Source organism: Chaetomium strumarium (assembly GCF_033439665.1).
Source record: "Chaetomium strumarium strain CBS 333.67 chromosome Unknown B0T15scaffold_5, whole genome shotgun sequence".
NCBI classification, from domain to species: Eukaryota; Fungi; Ascomycota; class Sordariomycetes; order Sordariales; family Chaetomiaceae; genus Chaetomium; species Chaetomium strumarium.
The window spans coordinates 3,094,512-3,111,796 of record NW_026944433.1 but is presented as its reverse complement, the minus strand read 5'-3'; the positions used below and the strand labels follow the sequence as shown (position 1 = coordinate 3,111,796).

Sequence of the window (17,285 nt, the reverse complement as noted above, 5' to 3'; positions counted from 1 at the left end):
TTGGGAAGGTCACTGGCCACCCAACTTATATCCCCCGCAACATCAACGACCTCGCTATTGACCAATGAACTTACGCCAACACCTCTGCGCCGAGAACGATGGAGAATACCGAAGAGCCAATTCTATAGCGGAGTCACCAACACATAACTTGGATTCCTCAATCGGTTAACTAGGCATACTGATTTAGGCTGGCTAGAGTATATAGATTCCTCATTTATTTTGATTACCAAGCTCTATCTACCTGCGGGTGACGATTCTCGTCCTGTTTGTCACTGTCACCTGAACATGCCGGTGGCAAACTCAAACCTTCGACGTCTTCGTCATGATTTTGTGTGCTATCATCAAGCCATGTTCCGGGCTCCTGCGAAACTTGGACGACCGTAGTCACCCGAATACCGTCTTCGCCTTGTCCGATCTGGTTGCCGGTGCAGGCACTGTTCGCCTGTGTATCGGCGGCCTGGTTGTTCCATATCCCTCGCGACGGAGACTGGGTTGGAATGGAATTTTTGGACGGCAAGGCGCGTGACGGCATGTTGTCGTATCTCTGCCTTATCTCCGCGGAGGCCCTACGGTGAGCGCGAATAAAAAGAAGACGCAAGGCGGGCAGGCTCCCGCAGAACATAGCGGTGAACTGCTCGATAGCAGACCAAACGATTATGTCGACGTTATTCCAGGTTGCGTCGAACGTAGCGTTGTACTGCACGACGAACTTCATCCGAATCATCGAGGTAAAACAGGCGCTGCGACAGGTAAGTCTGGGCTATACGGCGATAGATTACGAGATACGTACAATGAACCAATGCTGAATATCGCTATCAGCCCTAGCTGTCGGCGGCGGTCAATCTTCAGCTGCCACACCTGGGGAATGGGCAAGAGGAGAATGGCGACGTCCTCAAGAATGCTGAGCGCGCCGCTGCTATAGGCAACTGCCGTGACATCTATACACTTCCGGTCGGTCACGTAACGATCCCATATTGTATAGACTGGAAGACACTGCATCGCGATGAGAAGCACATAGAGGACACCATGACACCCAAGAAAGGCGCCTAGGCCTTTAATGACCCACAGAAACGTCTGGACAGGAAAGAGCCGCGCGTAAAGCAGTAAGATGGAAATCTTGCTGGTAATGAGGAGGAGAGTGTAGATTATTGACTCGGCGTAGAATAGCTAGTTTGTAAGCGGAGTAATGGAGGCAAGGAACGCCAGACTCACTTTGAGAATCAGGATGCCGTGCCCAGTTGGTATTGTCCAGTAGTGCATGCCTAAACCTAAATGTGCACTGCAGAGATCTATGATGGCGAGGGATGCCAGTAAAACCTAATAAAGCAGTGAGTGTGAAAGTCTTCTCCAATCGCGATAGCACGGTTATACCAACAGCTGCTAAGATTGTCGCGTAATCATCTGCCCACAGCCTCCCAGTGCAAGTGACTCTAGTATATAGTCGGAGTGCAATAGTCGGAAACACCAAGGCACAGCCGACGATGATTGCTCGGTTAACGTCATGGCTCCGAGATGCCTTGGGAAAGGCAGCGCAGAGTTCGGTTTCCAACTTTGCTGCGTCTACAAACGGTCAGTGGGTCGCGCTGCTGCAGTGCTGGGGAGTGGTTGCGATTACTTACTCACTTGGTCCGCGTACAAACAACTTGTCTGCGTACACGTTGATAGCTCAGACTGCAGCGTGGTGTTTTCGCAAACATACGATGCCACGTTCGACAAATCGCCATTGAGACCAGCGAGGGCGTCGGCGATGCAACGGTGCTATGCGCGTTAGCCGGGAGCGAAACGGGACAGGGAGAGAACCTACAGTACACCGAGGGGTCTGAGCCAGAAGCTCGGCTGGCGTTAACGCCCCTGCCTGAGCGAGCCATGCAAAGTAGGGTAGACAGTAGAGGAGAGGCTGCATTGTGGCCTGGCCTTCATGCTATGCTTTTGCGAGGTTAACCACACAGACAGAAAGCCGGGAATACGTGTCAAGGTTAGTTAATTAAGCGCTTTAAAGATCCAGAAACGCTGCCAGCTGCGAGTCTTCAACGTCACCAAAGCCGAAATGGGCATCATCAGGACGAGCCGTTGGACGGGTCTGATTGTGGCGCTGTGCAGAGCGGAACTCACCGGCGCATGACTCCAGAAATGGCCCTTCGGCCCTGCCCACCGTTCATCACCTGGTTCTATAACTCGTCGGTGTACACGCCAACCGACGGGTTGCACACTCGGATCATCCAGGTTCGGAAACGACCTTTGACGAATTGAAAAAAGGAGATCGATCCCCTCATGACGGCCGCAGAAGAAGACCTACCGACCTCCGAGAAGACCGTACCGGCGGTCACGCCAGAATGGAACCCTTCTCGTCATCAGCTTGCCATTATGGCGGTTCTGTCCACCCTGTCGTTGATGGTCGCGCTTGATGCTTGTATTATCGTAACGTCATTGAGCGTAAGGCTACACCATTCCGCCACGAAGAGCTGTCATTCTTACTCGTAATAGGCCATTGTCAGCGATTTGAAAGGCAGCACAACGCAAGGGTTCTGGGTTGGCACCGCTTATCTCCTGGCGAACGCTGTTTCGATGCCTTCTATTGCCTCCTTAAGCGACATTTTCGGTCGACCGGTGTGTCTCGTCAGCTCCGTAGGCGTCTTTGCGCTGGGTTCCCTTATTTGTTGCCTCGCGACCAACATGGGTGTCCTGATTGTCGGCCGCTCCCTTCAGGGCGTGGGAGGAGCGGGGATTATCATTTTGAGTCTCGTCATCTTCACAGACCTTGTGCCCCTCCGTTTCCGACCGAAGTGGTACGGCACCGTGTAAGTTTTGCGTTCGAGCCTGCTTAAGGACACATGCTGACTTCTGATAGGCTCGGGGCGTGGGCTCTTGGCAACTGCGCCGGTCCCGTCATTGGTGGCGCAATTGCGCAGATGGCCACATGGCGCTGGGTATTCTACATTATGTTCCCATTCTGTGGTGGTGGTCTTCTCCTCATACCCTGGCTGGTGACCTTGAGACCGCCGACGGCTTCGGTAGGGGAGAAACTCGGCAGAGTCGACTGGCTGGGCAGCTCCTCGTTCATATCGTCTGCCACCCTCTTTCTCATTGCAGTCTCTTGGGGGGGCATCCAATTCCGATGGCTCAGTGCTGCCACGCTCGTCCCCTTGTGCCTTGGCGCGGCCGGGCTTCTCTGGACGGCGGCTTACGAGTGTCTCTTCGCCAGAGAACCGTTCCTGCATTTGGGCCTCTTCTGGAATGCCAGCTCAGCTGCGACCTACCTGTGCGGTGCCATCCAAGGCCTTGTCGTATGTCCACCCTGTCACGCCGTGCGGCGAGTGCTTACTCTTGTTAGATTTATGGCCAACTATACTATGTCCCCTTCTACTTTCTCGCTGTAAAGGGCTACAGCCCAATCCAAACCGGTCTAGTTCTCTTGCCCGTCATGGTCACGCTCGTCCCCGGCTCTATCTTGACCGGCTTACTAGTAACCCGTACGAATGACTACCGGTACCCGATTTGGGCTGGGTGGGTCTTGACTACCGTGGCCTCGGGTCTGACCCTCATCTGGAACGTTGACACCCCTGCTGCTCTGTGGGCCACCACTCTCGTGCTCCTTGGCTTCGGTCACGGCGCCATCCTGAACGCTCAGAATTTTGCGTCGCAAGCCATGTGCAATCGAGGAGAGGAGGGCACCGCGGCAGCCATGTACGGCTTCCTTCGCCAGCTCGGCATGGCGATAGGCGTCGGCGTCGGTGGCTCTGCCTTCCAGAACATGATGTCGCTAAAGCTCAGGTGGGAGGGTTTGCCAACGGGTATCGCCGCGGAGAGCGAGAGTCTCATCGCCGAGCTGCTCAGATTACCCGACAATAGTGCGTTCAAATCGCGGGTGCTTGACGCGTATGTGTTTGGGTTTCGGGGTGTGTTTGCGGTATACGTAGCCATTTCGGGAGCTGCCCTGCTTTTGAGCCTGTTGATCAAGCGGTTCGAGTTGGACAAGGAGCTTCAAACGGACCATCGGCTGGCGGGCGAGGGAGAGCGACCCATCACGGTTCGTATGCGAACGATAGTGAACCTACAGGGGCGCAGAGCAGAAGAGCATCCGTAGAGAATTCATATTGTCAAAGCTCTACAGCTAGGAGCAAAACCGGCGTCCTATTGATCAAATTCTTGGATATCTATATAGTGCGTAATTCCTAAATTGAGCTGTTGTATTTACCCAGCGCTACCTGAGGGTACCTGCAAACGCCACGTCAGCAAAGAAAGACGCTACCAAGGTGTCAGCCGTTACTGGCTCTTACCTTGTACTTCTCTGTTTTCCTAGAGTAGTATTGGTCCGTGCCTAAATTGTAACGGGCTGAGCCATGGACAGACCTCGGCGACCCTCAATCAACCCTAACCCTCGTCGCACCCCCCTGCTCTGAACGTCAATACCAACATCGCGGGCAGCGACCCTCATCGTGCCTGCCTCTTTCGGGTTATCGCCTCGTCTGTTCAGGCAGAAATGCCACGTCATCAGATTGGGGATTACTTTCTTCCTCTTCTTCCTCTTCCTCTTCTTCCTCTTCCTCTTCTTCTTCTTCCATTTTCTTCAACATTAGATGTACTCGTAGAGTCGTCATCAGCTAGTTGAAATACACTCCTGAGGCCGTTACATAAATGATTTTGTTCCTGGCTGTATCATACAGTATGTACATACTGTACGCATCATAGTTCAGTCGTAAATCGATTTTCTCATTCTCCAGATGAGAAAGGGAGGGCCTTGACGCATTCTCGCTGGAAGTACCTGGCAGATAATCCAATGTACCCGTTGGCGACAGAATACATGGTATGTGCGCAGAAGAAAGTCGGGGCCCAGAGGACGGAAGCCAGTTTCGAAAGGCGCTGGCCTGTATAGGCTCTAAGGAGGAAATGTATTGCTAAAAACTATAGTTGCCCTTTCGGGTTAAACCTGCCAGGCGGAATGAGTTGTATGTGTGTGTGTTTGTATGTAACATTGGCGGACTTATTACCTTGAAAATAGGCTTCTAAGACGATCACGGTGCACGATGTCTCTCGGGCACCGCCCGCGCCGCCCATTCAGGCAAAGAAGGAGCCTGCCCTCCTAACCCCTTCACACAACCCCCTCCCTCCCCGGCGGGCCGGGGGTTTTGACGGCACAGTATTTGACATCCTGCTACTGTGCCGGGACCCGAATATAGCTTGAAAAGCCTTTGATAACCTGGATAAGATGACACAAGAGGAAAAGGAGAGCTTTACGTCGTTCCTAACGAGGTTTGAGGAAGAGTTGACGGATGGTGGCGCTTTCGCCTGGTCAGGCCATCTTTTGATGCTCGCAATCCAACACAAACTTGAGCCTCAACTTCATCTCGGCCCTTCTTGTCTAACAATCGCCTTGCTGAGTACGAGCCTCACGTCGTGATGCTTTCCTCGGAACACCATAAAGACGCCGCCGGGCCGTCAGGAGTAGGAGATAAACTTAATACTCCCACTTCATCGCTGAGTCAACACGCGGATGCAGCTTTCCTTACGTACACAGCAAAAGAGGCGGCTGAGTTTGTTCGGTAGGGAGCCAGCATGGTGGCGTTGCCGCCGGATGAGGTTTGGAGGGATCCATTTGTTGGGGCTGAGGGCGATGGCGTGGCAACGTTGGCGGGGAGCGCCAGAAAGGGATAGGACGAGGAGGAGCCCGCCTTCGACGGCAATGCGTACACCTACAGCTCGACTTATCACGCCGGCACGGGCACGCTCCAGCTGTACGCGCACCACGTCACGCCACCGACCGCGCTGGGGGGCCGGCCCGAGTACCACATGACGAAGCTCAGAGGCTTCGACATGACAGATAGCCGCGAGACATTCGTTCAGGGCGCAACAGCGTTCAGAAATGCGAGAGATTTGGCACAGAGGCACCGCGACAGGTTTATTCAGGCGGCGAATGCACAAGCTCGCCAGTCCAATGCCGAGTCACCGCCTGAAGCAGAAATAATAGTTGCAGTGGCAGAACAGGATGAAGAATCGACTGCCGACGAATTTATAGATTACGAGGACTACACCGGATCACAAGTTGTCGGCACCGAGAACCATGCCGCATCCGGAGATGTCGGGGAGGAACCGGCTCTCCCACAGTACCTTTATGCCGAGGACGAAGAGCCTAGCCAGGAGTCCCCATCTCTTGGTGCCGAATCGGCTATAAGCCTCGCCACGAGCTTCACGTCGAGCTTCAGCCAGACCAGTTCGAAACGAACCAGGGCACCCGACAGTCCCCCGTCGAATTCCCAGCCACACAAGAAACACGGCTCGGCCAGGAGGACACGCCAGAGCGCGTCTCGACGACCGGCAAGGTCCTCCACGCAGGCCTCGACGTCTTCAGGAACTATACCGCCGCCGGCGTCGACTGAAGAACCTGACGTGGAGTGAGACGCACCACAGTTGGTACCATTTGAACGAGGATGAGAGTTGCATCTGGAGCTCGTCGTGCCTACAGAGTTGGATACGCGCTCTGTGTGGCTTGATTAACACTTTCCGCCCAAAGTGGCGTCTGCGATAGCGGTCCAGATTGAGACCTGTACCCCGCAACCAAAGCACGGGCCATAGCCAAAATCACCTCTCGCTGCGAACCCTGCAGTGCCTGCTTTTCAATTTCCTGGAGGGTCCATCAAGCTGCGGAGCTCATACCTGAGTTTAATCGTTCTCACTGTGTTTGCTCGGTAGGAGAATTGCGGAATGTTGTTGAAAGATTAGTGATGCGCCAGATTTGGCTCTTCCCACTGCAATCACGCTCAACTTACACCGAACCAGGGATCCACAATCAGAGGGCATTTGCATGTTGCAGGGCTCCATTTTTTTTGGCCACCCCTGCGTGACTGCCCCAGCATCCTAATTTTGGCTTAAGAGCCATTCTTAGCTGCAGGGGTGCTCCAAAAAGAGACATCCATCTCTGGCTTCCTTTCTGTAGGCTGTTTCTAACCTCTGAAACCCGCTTTTGGCTCCTTGGGCCGCTCCTTCTCGGGGGTTACGCGAATGGCAGGGCCAGGCACGCTGAAAATGGGCGGGCTTTGTCCGAGGACGCGCTGCCTTGCAGACATGCAGAGCGCAAATCATTATGGGATAGCAAAGTACACCTTTTCGGCACACCAATCGCACAAATGGTTCTTCTCGTCGCTTTTGGCGTGGCTTAGCCAGAAGAGTCTTTCGTCTGTGACAAGCGGCCCTCCTTGACAACGGGGAAGGGCTGGTCAAAGATCGACTGTAGCGTATCAGGTCTGTCCTGTCTTGGAAGATGTCGATCCGGAAGATCCTCAGTCTCTTCGATAATCTCCTCCCAAATGGCTTCGTCGAAGTGATCTCTTGATTCGCTCCCGTCACCACTGTCCTGTTCGCGTCCATAATGCAAGAGGACCCAGCATTCCTCCGCAAAGGCTGGCGCTGAGGGCGCAAGGAGGGAAAGTAAGACACGAGCGGAGTAGTAATGCATACTACACGACACACAGTAGGCTTCGCCGTAGTCAGAGATAGCCTGCGTTAGCCGTACGAGCCGTGTTTTTATAGCTAGAAGGCTGTTCCGGCGAGTGATCGGTGTTGTATAAGCGAGAATTGCTTTTTGAGTGGCGAGCCAAAGATGATGTTCGTCCTGGTCTGCCGACGGGTCTGGCATTTTGGGTTCTTCTGGAGGAACTTGGACCCATTGGAAATGCTCCTCGCTGATGTGATCAACCCAACTGCTGAGGTTAGGCTCGTACAAAGCCTCCGGAACGTTGGGACTCTCTGGGCAACTTTGGGTAGTTCCGTAAGAGTCATGGGCCGATAAAACAGCTTCCCAGACCGACTCGAGCCATCTCTGAGTCCGTTCAAGTTCTTCTCTGCAGATCTCATCGCCTTCAAATGTCGGATCGCGGGAAACCAGAAAGGTTCGGACAATATCTGCACCGAATTCTTGGATATGTCCATCGAGTTCGGTGAATTTGGACAGCGAAAGCCCGAGAACCGAATCCAACACTGTGCGTTTTCTGTCTTTAAAGCGGGAGCCTGGTCTGCCGTAATGCCACTGCAAGGTCTCTAGGATTGTCGTCGGTTTATGCAGGTGCGGGAGATAGAATGGTGACAATCGAGATGGATCGTGACGGACGGATACGTCTTGTGGAGTGCGATCATTTCGAGCGTCCCACTTGATCTGCCACTTCGCTTCGATTGCGGGGAAGTTGATTTTCGGATTCTGGCCCCTCTTCCCTGTCTGGGAAGAAGAGGGGCGTGTCTGAGTGGCTGGCAGTGTTGCAGCTAGCAGAGGAGATCGCGTTGAGCGCGACAGACAACAAAGATATCTAAGCATCGTTGTGCATGGATGTCGCAACGTTGGGTGATGTGTTCGACAGGAACCCATTTTCCACAAACCGACGAAGGAGCTGCGTTGTCGATTCTGGCGCCGCGGAGCAGCTTGCCCAGCCCCACTGTAACGCGAGCCAATCATTCACGGTCTCTGTTCTCACCCAAGCCAATGAGAACCCACCTGGGCGGATTCGCCCGGCAGCCTGACACTCCTTGTCATGGATCCCTTCGACCTCTTCGGGTGTGGAGCTGCCCAACCTCACCACCGTCGGCCTTTCCCTGACATCGTTGCCTTTGGAGCTGGCACAGCTCAGTCTAGAGCACGTGCTGGCTGGGCAGGCGTGCGCACCAGGCAGGATGACGGGCACATCTTGGCGTCAAATGTGAAGATTCGCGATGCGCCAAGTGCGGCTCCTCCCGCCGCATTCCCTAGCTCGGGATCCACATTCAGATGGAACTTGCATGTTATCTTTGGCTCCCTCGAGAGCTATTTTGAGGGGTGCTATTTCTGGCCTCCTCTGTGTAGGCTGTTTCCTGACCTCTGAAACCCGTCTCTCGGCTACTTGAGCCGCTCCTTTTCGAGGGGTTTTGTTGGGCTGTGGCACTGCGAACTCCAAACATTTTCTCGACACTGTTCACATTGTGCTTGTCACCCGACTTCTCTCACCGAAAGCGAGTTGCAAAGCTGCAGAACAACCCATGCCTTGCAGGAACGTCTATTCGTATGTAGCGTTGTGTAATTGAAGGCCAGATGTGGGCTTCAAGGCAGCAACTCCCTGCAAGCCACAGAAAATGGTTGGCTAACATCTCGTCTCCCGTGTCACAGGCCTGGCTGTGACCCGTATGCGATGATGGTTCGCTAGACAGAGCGAACAATGACCCCATCCTTTTGGTGTTCCGCTGTGGTCATCGCAGCCACTCCTGTGACATTCGAGACAAGCCTACACTGTACGAGTCTGCCTGATGGACACAGCCAAGGGTCGACCGCCAAAAGGTGATGCAGCATGTCTCATCAACGACCTGCTTCCTGAGCCTTGTCCAGGAGTGAACGATGGGCTGTGTCGAACCCTACTTCCATAGCACACCTGTGACCTACTGATCCAGACGATCGGTAGTTGACACTAAAGTCGAGCTGTGCACTGTTAGCACACCCCTCATCGCCGTTGGCTGCCTTGTAACCCTGCACCGGCATAAGGCCGGTTCCGCCTGCGGCTAGCCTGAGGATAGAGCCGCTCACCTCTGTGGATCCGGGTGCACGGTAATTTCGCTCATCCAATGCCCTCCCGCGTGAAGTCGCGTGAAGTCCTGCGGTACGTCACCCCGCACACCTCGAACCAGAGCCGCCAAAAATGGGATGCAGCACGTCTCACCAATGAATAACCTGCTCCTGCGCCTTGTGGATGATGGCTGCACGTTCCATTGTCAACTGCATGCTGTACAGGAACAGTTTTGTGGTGTCGTCGTGCGGTGGATAAAGACGTTTCGGTCCTGTGATCTTGCGCCTTTCACTGTTGTCCAGAAAACGCCTTCCACACCCTACCTCGTCGCAGCACGCCAGGCATCAAGGCTGCAACTCCCCAGCAAGCCAGTTAAAGTGTTCAAGGCGCTTATTGACGATTGTCTAGATACAAAAACGGCTCATTGGCTCATGACCTCATTTGGTGGCCAGTGCGTGGATCATATCTCTCCGTCCGCCAACTTCCGGTTCTCGCTAGTGGGGGAATGCGTGCATGGTGTACGTTCAGGATCGTGTTGGCCTTGGAGTATCCCTGCATGGTGCGGGACGGGCCGCGGCGTCGGGCCTCTCAAAGGGGAGTGTGGGGTGGAAAAGGCACGCTTGCTCCTTGGCTGGGCGCTCTACCTTTGTCGCTGATGATTCCGATATGTCCATGGTGCGCCGGGTGCACGAGTACCGTTGAATGACTTTGCGCCGTTCGTCTCAGCGAGGCCCAAGAGCATGTATCGAGGCCTGCGACATCGCTAACGCCGTCTTTGTGCTTCATTCCCTGATCCGCCATCGCTAAATCCTGCTGTTCTCGAACATGGCGTGACCATTGCCGCAGCAGCAGCAGCAGCACGGGCACTCTTCGGGCGGCTAGGCTGTGGCCGTTCTGCATACTCGGCGTCGGCTGGGTGTCCACGTTCTACCGGGACGCACCTGCGACGATGACGTGGCCATCGTACCGGCCCGGCTATGGTTTGGAGTATACTGCCTCGATCGTTCACAATTCTGGTCACCCGACGTCCGATCAATGGTAGATGCGCCTTGCTCGGTGAGAACGCGTCGCCTTTTGGCAGTTGTTGGTGCTCAAGATTTGTCATGCAGGCGGCAGGATGTAGGGCGGCTCTTCGTGCGGGGTAGCTGCAGCTTCCGTACTTCTACTGTCTTGATGGTTGCGTCGGCATTAGGCGGCCTTCACCGGTCGCTGCTGCCCATACGTATGTTCATCGGGCTGTACCCGCGTGAATGATAGCTAAGTGCACCGGGAACAGTGGGCTTCTAGGCAGCAAACTCTCTGCGCCGAATGGTTCGAGGTCAATACAATTGGCTGTTGCAGTTAGCCTTACATCCACTGCATACAACTCGGGCACGGAGTGGTGCTTGCAGATCGCACACCACCGCATGCATTGTTTCCCCAACTCGGTAATCACCACTATACTATCGCATGTAGCGTTAGGCATCTCTGACTCATCGAAACTTCCTGTTGCAGCCTGGTCAGTGACCGTAACCCTTGCGAATTGGGAGCGGCGAGAGTATGGTGATGGGGCCCGGCTATGTAGATAAAAGGTGCTCCGGGGACCACTCCTTTCATTCTATCTCAAGCAAGTCGTTTCATCAGATCAGTAGCGACAAAGCACGTATCCGACACAGTCCTCCGCTGTTATCACTATGTGTCAGCGTAGGGCCATGTTCAAAAGCACCGCGATCGACTTTATCTACTCAACACCAGGTTGATAACCATTTCATTACGTCGCTTGGGCGACTTCATTACATTCTTTGAGAACGGAGTGATTGTTTTTCCGATCGGAGGAGGATTATTCCATCCCAAAGGGTAACATTGACCGGAGGGAGATAGGGGAGCTATGCGACCAATCACGAAGTGGGCCATTGAATTAAAGTGGGTAATGTCCCACCATATATAACCCTAATTTTTTGTCAGGGTTAGATACTGGAACACGCTCCTATAATTTGTATAAGTGTTCCAGTGTCCCAGTATCCCAACCCACCATGTACGAATAAAAGGGGGGGACAGTGTACAGCCGACCCGAACGAAGGAAGGGGATTGGCTAATCTCGGGGACCGAGATCCACCAAAGAGGAGCGGAGGCGACGATTCTATTAGAGGTCAAGCGGAGTGCAGACCCATAATTAGTAGGATAATTATCCTACCAATTGCGGAGCAACCTCGACAGGCGGAGAGGGTTTAAAGGGCAGGAAGCCCGCGCAATAGAGTGAGCACCATTCTTTCCGGCATTGTTCCGTTGGACAGGGTCCACTCCATCGCGAAGGCGATTGCGTTCCCGCAGACGAACGGCTGTGAGTCTCAACCCCAATCCAGGATGGATCAGGAGTCATACGACGGTTTGCTAACGAAGTGGTTATTATATAGAGATCGAGAGATCGTTTCTTTTTAGTAAGAGCAGTGCGAATAACTTTATCGACTTGTTTGCGACGATTTATCCTAGCGAGAGGAGCAATTCTACTACTGCCGCCCGACCGTCCTAATAAAGCTACTGAGGGAGGGCGAGCATTCTTGGCTAGCTTGTCTTTCCTTGCCAACAGCGGGTTTTGTAAGGAACAGAGTGACGCCGTGAGGCTATCATGAGCGGGAGCGTTCAACAGGGTTTGCAATGCTGGTGTCAGCGCTTCGAATCGGAGATGCAGACAGAGCCACGGGTGGCTGCTATGGTCTATGACGCTACGAGGGAAACCGAGGATGGTACTTCCGCTTACCTAGGTTCTACGGTGGATGGCTATACACCTTTTAGGTCGGCCGTCTTTGTTTTTACTTGTTCTTCTAGCCAACAGCGTTAGGAGGTGATCCGTCAGTTCTAGGAAACGTTGGAGCCGTACTCTGTTGCCGGTGACGTAGTCTATCGCCGCTATCTTGAGACAAAAGAGTCTGATTATGGTCTTTTCTGGTTCCGCTTCCGTATTATGTCTTTACCGATTTGCGAGTTGTATAAGCATCTCTTAGCTTTGCCGTTGAATACTTCTCGGTTATGGCTTTAGGTCCAGCCTTTAGCATATCCTGATAGCAGCTTTTGGTTGCAGCGCTATAGTGCTCTATGTGCTTATACAGATAATGACCAGTGTCATGCGATTAGCTTTGTCTAATATGTTATTAGTATTGTATTTTATATCATTAGAGAGCTCTATATTTATAGAGAGGATGCGCCTGATATAGGTGAAGCCGTATAGGAGACGTTTATTTTCACGTTTTTCTCTTCTATTTAGCGAGTTGTAATTCTTATTTACGTAGATGCATTATTATATCTAACTCTAGTAAGAGGCTTGTTAGCATTCGTAGTTATTAATATAGGATAGCTTTATTAGTTTATGAATAGTTATATTCAATTAATTGATTCTCAAGAGACTATCTCACTATAAGAAAGATTATCCACACTCGTTAACTCACTTGCAAAAGATTAACACCTCCCCAGTGTCTTTGCTTTATAGTTAAGGGGGGTATGGGGGGCTTGCCCCCTGTAACATCCCGTAGCATAGCATAGGGCCATGTTCAAAAGCGTTAAGAGAACGACTATCTACATAACACCAGGAAGGGTTTATCACTCATTACAATGCGAAAGCATCTTCATTCATTTTTTTCTAAGACTTTTTTTCTTAGAACAGGTGCCAACAGCTGTAACCGACTGGAAGGTGGTGGTATTCATATGGAGCGACCGGAGGGAGTCTCTAGCCAATCAGCAAGTGGGCCATTACCCACTTTTTTGAATGTCCCAGACACACATAACCCTAACGATTGTTCAGGGTTAACGCTGGAACACGACCCTTATAATTTATATAAGTCGGGCCCCCCCCATTCCGAACACCCCATATTCCGAACACTTTGTAAGCCTTGGCATCTGAACCACTTATCTTCTTCAACCTACTACATTACAACATCATCAACCCACCACAATACAGGAAGCATCTGAGTCGGAGCTTTCTGACCCGCTCTCTTCAATGCCAGACTCTTCAAGACGACCAGCCTTAATTTGAGCCCGGTGTACCTGTTCAATGGAAGCGAACTGCTTATTCGGATCCGGGACTACCCTCCTCCTTCTCGACGGCCGGGCTGCCTCCAACTGGACTTTCAGAGCCTTGTTTTCCTATTGCAAGCGAGCCAATTGGAAGTCCTTCTTATCAAAAGCCTTCTCAACCTTCTTGAATAGAAGCCGTTGCGTAGAAAGATCTTGCCGCTGGATGGCCAGGTTGGTCAGGTGATCCCGAAGGTCTACCTTCTTGCGTGGAGTCTGAAATTCGACCTCCTTAGCCGTAGTAGTAGGATGGCCAGGTAGTATAGGAGCTGGGGTCTATAGTAGGCGTAGTAGATCATCTTCGTCAGGCGCCCGGTTCGAATTTTCCAGCAAGAGAGAGCTCATCAGTGGTTTGGCCATACTAAGAGGCTATAACCTAGATGCCTTCCACCTAGCTTTGATGTTATAAGCTATAATTGACTCCCTACGAGCCTGGACAAGGCACTTTAACATCAACTGCTTGCCCAATATAGTATATTCTGACTAGCTAGTCAAACGGTTGAGGAGCTTGCGGTAGGTATGCTTGAGGGGAGAGAACACTGATAAATCCAACAGCTGGAGAACGTGGGAGGTATAGGCTAGTAAAAAGAGTAGTTAGATATTATTGTTAAAGCACTCCTATATAAATTTAGTAGTTGTATGGCTATTATGACCGTCCAGTATCAACAGACGCCTCTAGGAGGGATCCTACGGCTGGGTCCGAGGGATAAAGACCCGTTGCAGCTATTCCAATACAATCACCCTATTTACCCAGCCTTTATCGGTTACAGTAAATAGCCAGTCCTTTAGTTCGTCCTTGGCGATAGGGAACCACTGCTGTTGAACGCTCTTGCCCTTGAAAATGACAGCTGGTGAGAGTAATACCCCTATCGTAGAGATATACTCCAAGAAGAAGGTCCATATACGCGAACCAGGGACTTTCCGTTGCACTGCGCGTATATGGGCACTTCCAACTACCAAGCTGTTAATACCCTGACCTTCTATAAGGCCGAATTCGTCAAAGTTCCAGCGGTTGGCAGGTAAGATGTCCTTGATGGCTGGGATCTTTAGTAGTGGGAACCAGCTACGGATGACCGCATTAGTAGCGCCGTTGATATAAGCTAAGTCGATCTTACGGCCTCTCTGGGTTCGGATAACCGGGTTTCTATAAAGAAACTGGGTTATCCAGCCCTTTCCAATGGTTGTACGGGTGGCTCCCTGTGCCTATAGAACTCGGCTAGCGAACTCCCTAATCTGGGTATAGGTTGGTGGAACACCGAGGGCGGCCTGGGTCAAGACCTATCGGGTAAGATGATCTTCCTATACCCGGCTAAGAGTCTGTTACGGTTTGGCGGCAATAGAATAGGTCTGCAAGCCGTGGAGGCGGTTGTATAAGGTAGTCATTAGGATGCCGAATTCCCGGCTGATGCTTCGCGCTAAATAGCCACCGCGACGGTACTTAGCAACCGCATCTTGTAAATCTTGTTCCGAGTAAACTATCGTAAACTGACGATACTATTGCCTAAAAAATAAAGTGATTTAACTTAGAATTGACTGAGTTATGGTAAGTTGAACTAAGGGGGTCGAAAAAGCGGTGTAGGCTTACAAAGTGTTCGGAATATAGGGTGTTCGGAATCGGGGGGGTCCGACTTAAGTGTTCCAGTGTCCCAGTGTCCCAACCCACCATGTACGAATAAAAGGGTGGGACAGTGTACAGCCGACCCGAACGAAGGAAGGGGATTGGCTAATCTCGGGGACCGAGATCCACCAAAGAGGAGCAGAGGCGACGATTCTATTGGAGGTCAAGCGGAGTGTAGACCCATAATTAGTAGGATAATTATCCTACCAATTGCGGAGCAACCTCGACAGGCAGAGAGGGTTTAAAGGGCAGGAAGCCCACGCAACAGAGTGAGCACCATTCTTTCCGGCATTGTTCCGTTGGACAGGGTCCACTCTATCGCGAAGGCGATTGCATTCCCGCAGACGAACGGCTGTGAGTCTCAACCCCAATCCAGGATGGATCAGGAGTAATACGACTAATGGTTTTAGAGAGCAGGGCGATTGATTAAATACAGCCTCGGAGGGGATATTAGTTAGTAAGATCGATAGATCGTGTTTTTTCGACTAAGAGCGCAGCGAAGATTGACTTGATCTCATTCTTTTATTGCGACGTGTATACTGAGGAGAGGAGCAACGTTTTCCACCAACTCGGCCTATCCTACAACTACAAAAGGCCGGTTTGATTGAACGGAGTGGCACTACGACGTGGTAGAGAGCAGCGCGGTTCTTTTTAAGGCCTTGTCTACATCATGGTATTGGCCATTGGCCGTTCTTCGGTATTGACTACCAAGCAGGAGCATCAGTTTGGCCCTACCGCAGCGCTAAGACAGGTCGGAGACCGTAACCTGGTGGTGATGAACGCTTGGTCGTTCCGTCTAAGCTTTTTATAGTTTTGTATCGATATCGAAACGCTAGGTTCGAATGGAGCGGTATTGTTTATCAATATTCAGGTTGTTACTAATGCTTCAGGCGGGTTGAAAGAGGTTACTTTTCACCCATACTGCTGTTCATTTAGTACAGACGCGGAGCGGATAGATTTCGAAGAGGAGCATCATATGGATATGATTTCCTGGAATTGTCAGCAACTTTGCTTGCTTCTCCTAGGGTATTACTGTATTCTCTACGACCATCGGGAGGTATTACCGCCTTCTTTTCGGGCGTTGTCGCCTCAGCTTATATTTGAGTTTCTCGAAGAGCGCTTATTTAACAATCGTTTAGGCATTAGTATTAGCGAGCTAGTTGAGTTTTTAACAAGTCTTCCAGAGGTAGTGCTGCAAGATGAGGTTGGTAGTCTTTGGTTATAGCAATGCGGTATTATGGATATAGCCTCGCATTTAGAGGATCAGATAGTGATTTTGCCAACGGCGTAGTTAGGTAGATAGTTCAGGGCAGCGCCCGTCATCATTACGAATAGACATAGTTGTTTTATTGTGCATTAGATCATTTTATATGGAAAGATGATTTATCCACTTTACACTAGAAGATACTCTCACCAACCAAGATGCTTTATCCAATTAACACCTATGAACTAATCCATATGACAAGAGGAAAAAGCAGCTTCTGTTTACAGTTGAGGGGGGTATAGGGGGCTTGCCCCCTATAACGTCCACTAGAGCAAAGCGGAGGTCGGATGTTCAAAAGCATTGCGATTGAACTTAACCACTTGGCAGCGACCAAGACTATTTAATATTCTATTCATGTCTTCGACATTTATTTCATTTCTTTTTCTTTTTCCGACCGAAGGGAGGATATTATAGCTATCGACAGTTGTCACCGACTAGAAGGAGGTAGAGACCGAGCAGAGTAAAAGGACCAATCAGTAAGTAGGCCATTACCCACTTTTCTTTAATGGCCTATTACCTTTAACCCTAAGAATTTTCTAGGGTTAGATACTAGAATACGCTCCTATAATTTATATAAGTGTTCCAGTATCCTAGTGTCCTAACCCACTATTATAACATAAGTAGGGGGGGCATAGGCCATCTAAACCGAAGCTTGCGAAGGTAATTGGACTACGACGGAGAAGTAGATATAACAACAAGAGGAGTTGATTGGCAGACGACCAGAGGGAGGATCTATATTTAGTGGGATAATTATCCTACTAATTACAGAGCAAGTGGAGCAGGGCAATACTCGTTTAAAGGGCAGGAAGCCCCTACAACGGAGAGAGGACCTTTCTTCTCCTAG

General features: G+C 51.4%; 3 protein-coding genes across 3 annotated transcripts; 2 read left to right on the top strand and 1 right to left on the bottom strand.

Annotated features, from left to right (window-relative positions):
* Positions 1-237: 237 nt before the first annotated feature.
* Positions 238-1,972, bottom strand: B0T15DRAFT_576189 (uncharacterized protein; the record flags this gene model as incomplete). Its single annotated transcript, XM_062871018.1, has 7 exons — positions 1,805-1,972; positions 1,620-1,758; positions 1,376-1,560; positions 1,213-1,317; positions 791-1,167; positions 307-740; positions 238-272 (listed from the first exon to the last, which is right to left on the bottom strand). The coding sequence occupies exons 1-7, from the start codon at positions 1,901-1,903 to the stop codon at positions 238-240; spliced, it is 1,374 nt and encodes a 457-aa protein (XP_062720619.1). The 5' UTR covers positions 1,904-1,972.
* Positions 1,973-2,271: 299 nt separating this feature from the next.
* On the top strand, positions 2,272-4,096 carry B0T15DRAFT_437549 (major facilitator superfamily transporter; the record flags this gene model as incomplete). Its single annotated transcript, XM_062865850.1, has 4 exons — positions 2,272-2,433; positions 2,485-2,798; positions 2,849-3,284; positions 3,332-4,096. The coding sequence occupies 4 exons, from the start codon at positions 2,272-2,274 to the stop codon at positions 4,082-4,084; spliced, it is 1,665 nt and encodes a 554-aa protein (XP_062720618.1). The 3' UTR covers positions 4,085-4,096.
* Positions 4,097-5,658: 1,562 nt separating this feature from the next.
* On the top strand, positions 5,659-6,393 carry B0T15DRAFT_399986 (uncharacterized protein; the record flags this gene model as incomplete). Its single annotated transcript, XM_062865037.1, has 1 exon — positions 5,659-6,393. A coding segment is annotated over one exon (735 nt), but the record flags the coding sequence as incomplete, so codon positions are not given.
* Positions 6,394-17,285: the final 10,892 nt, after the last annotated feature.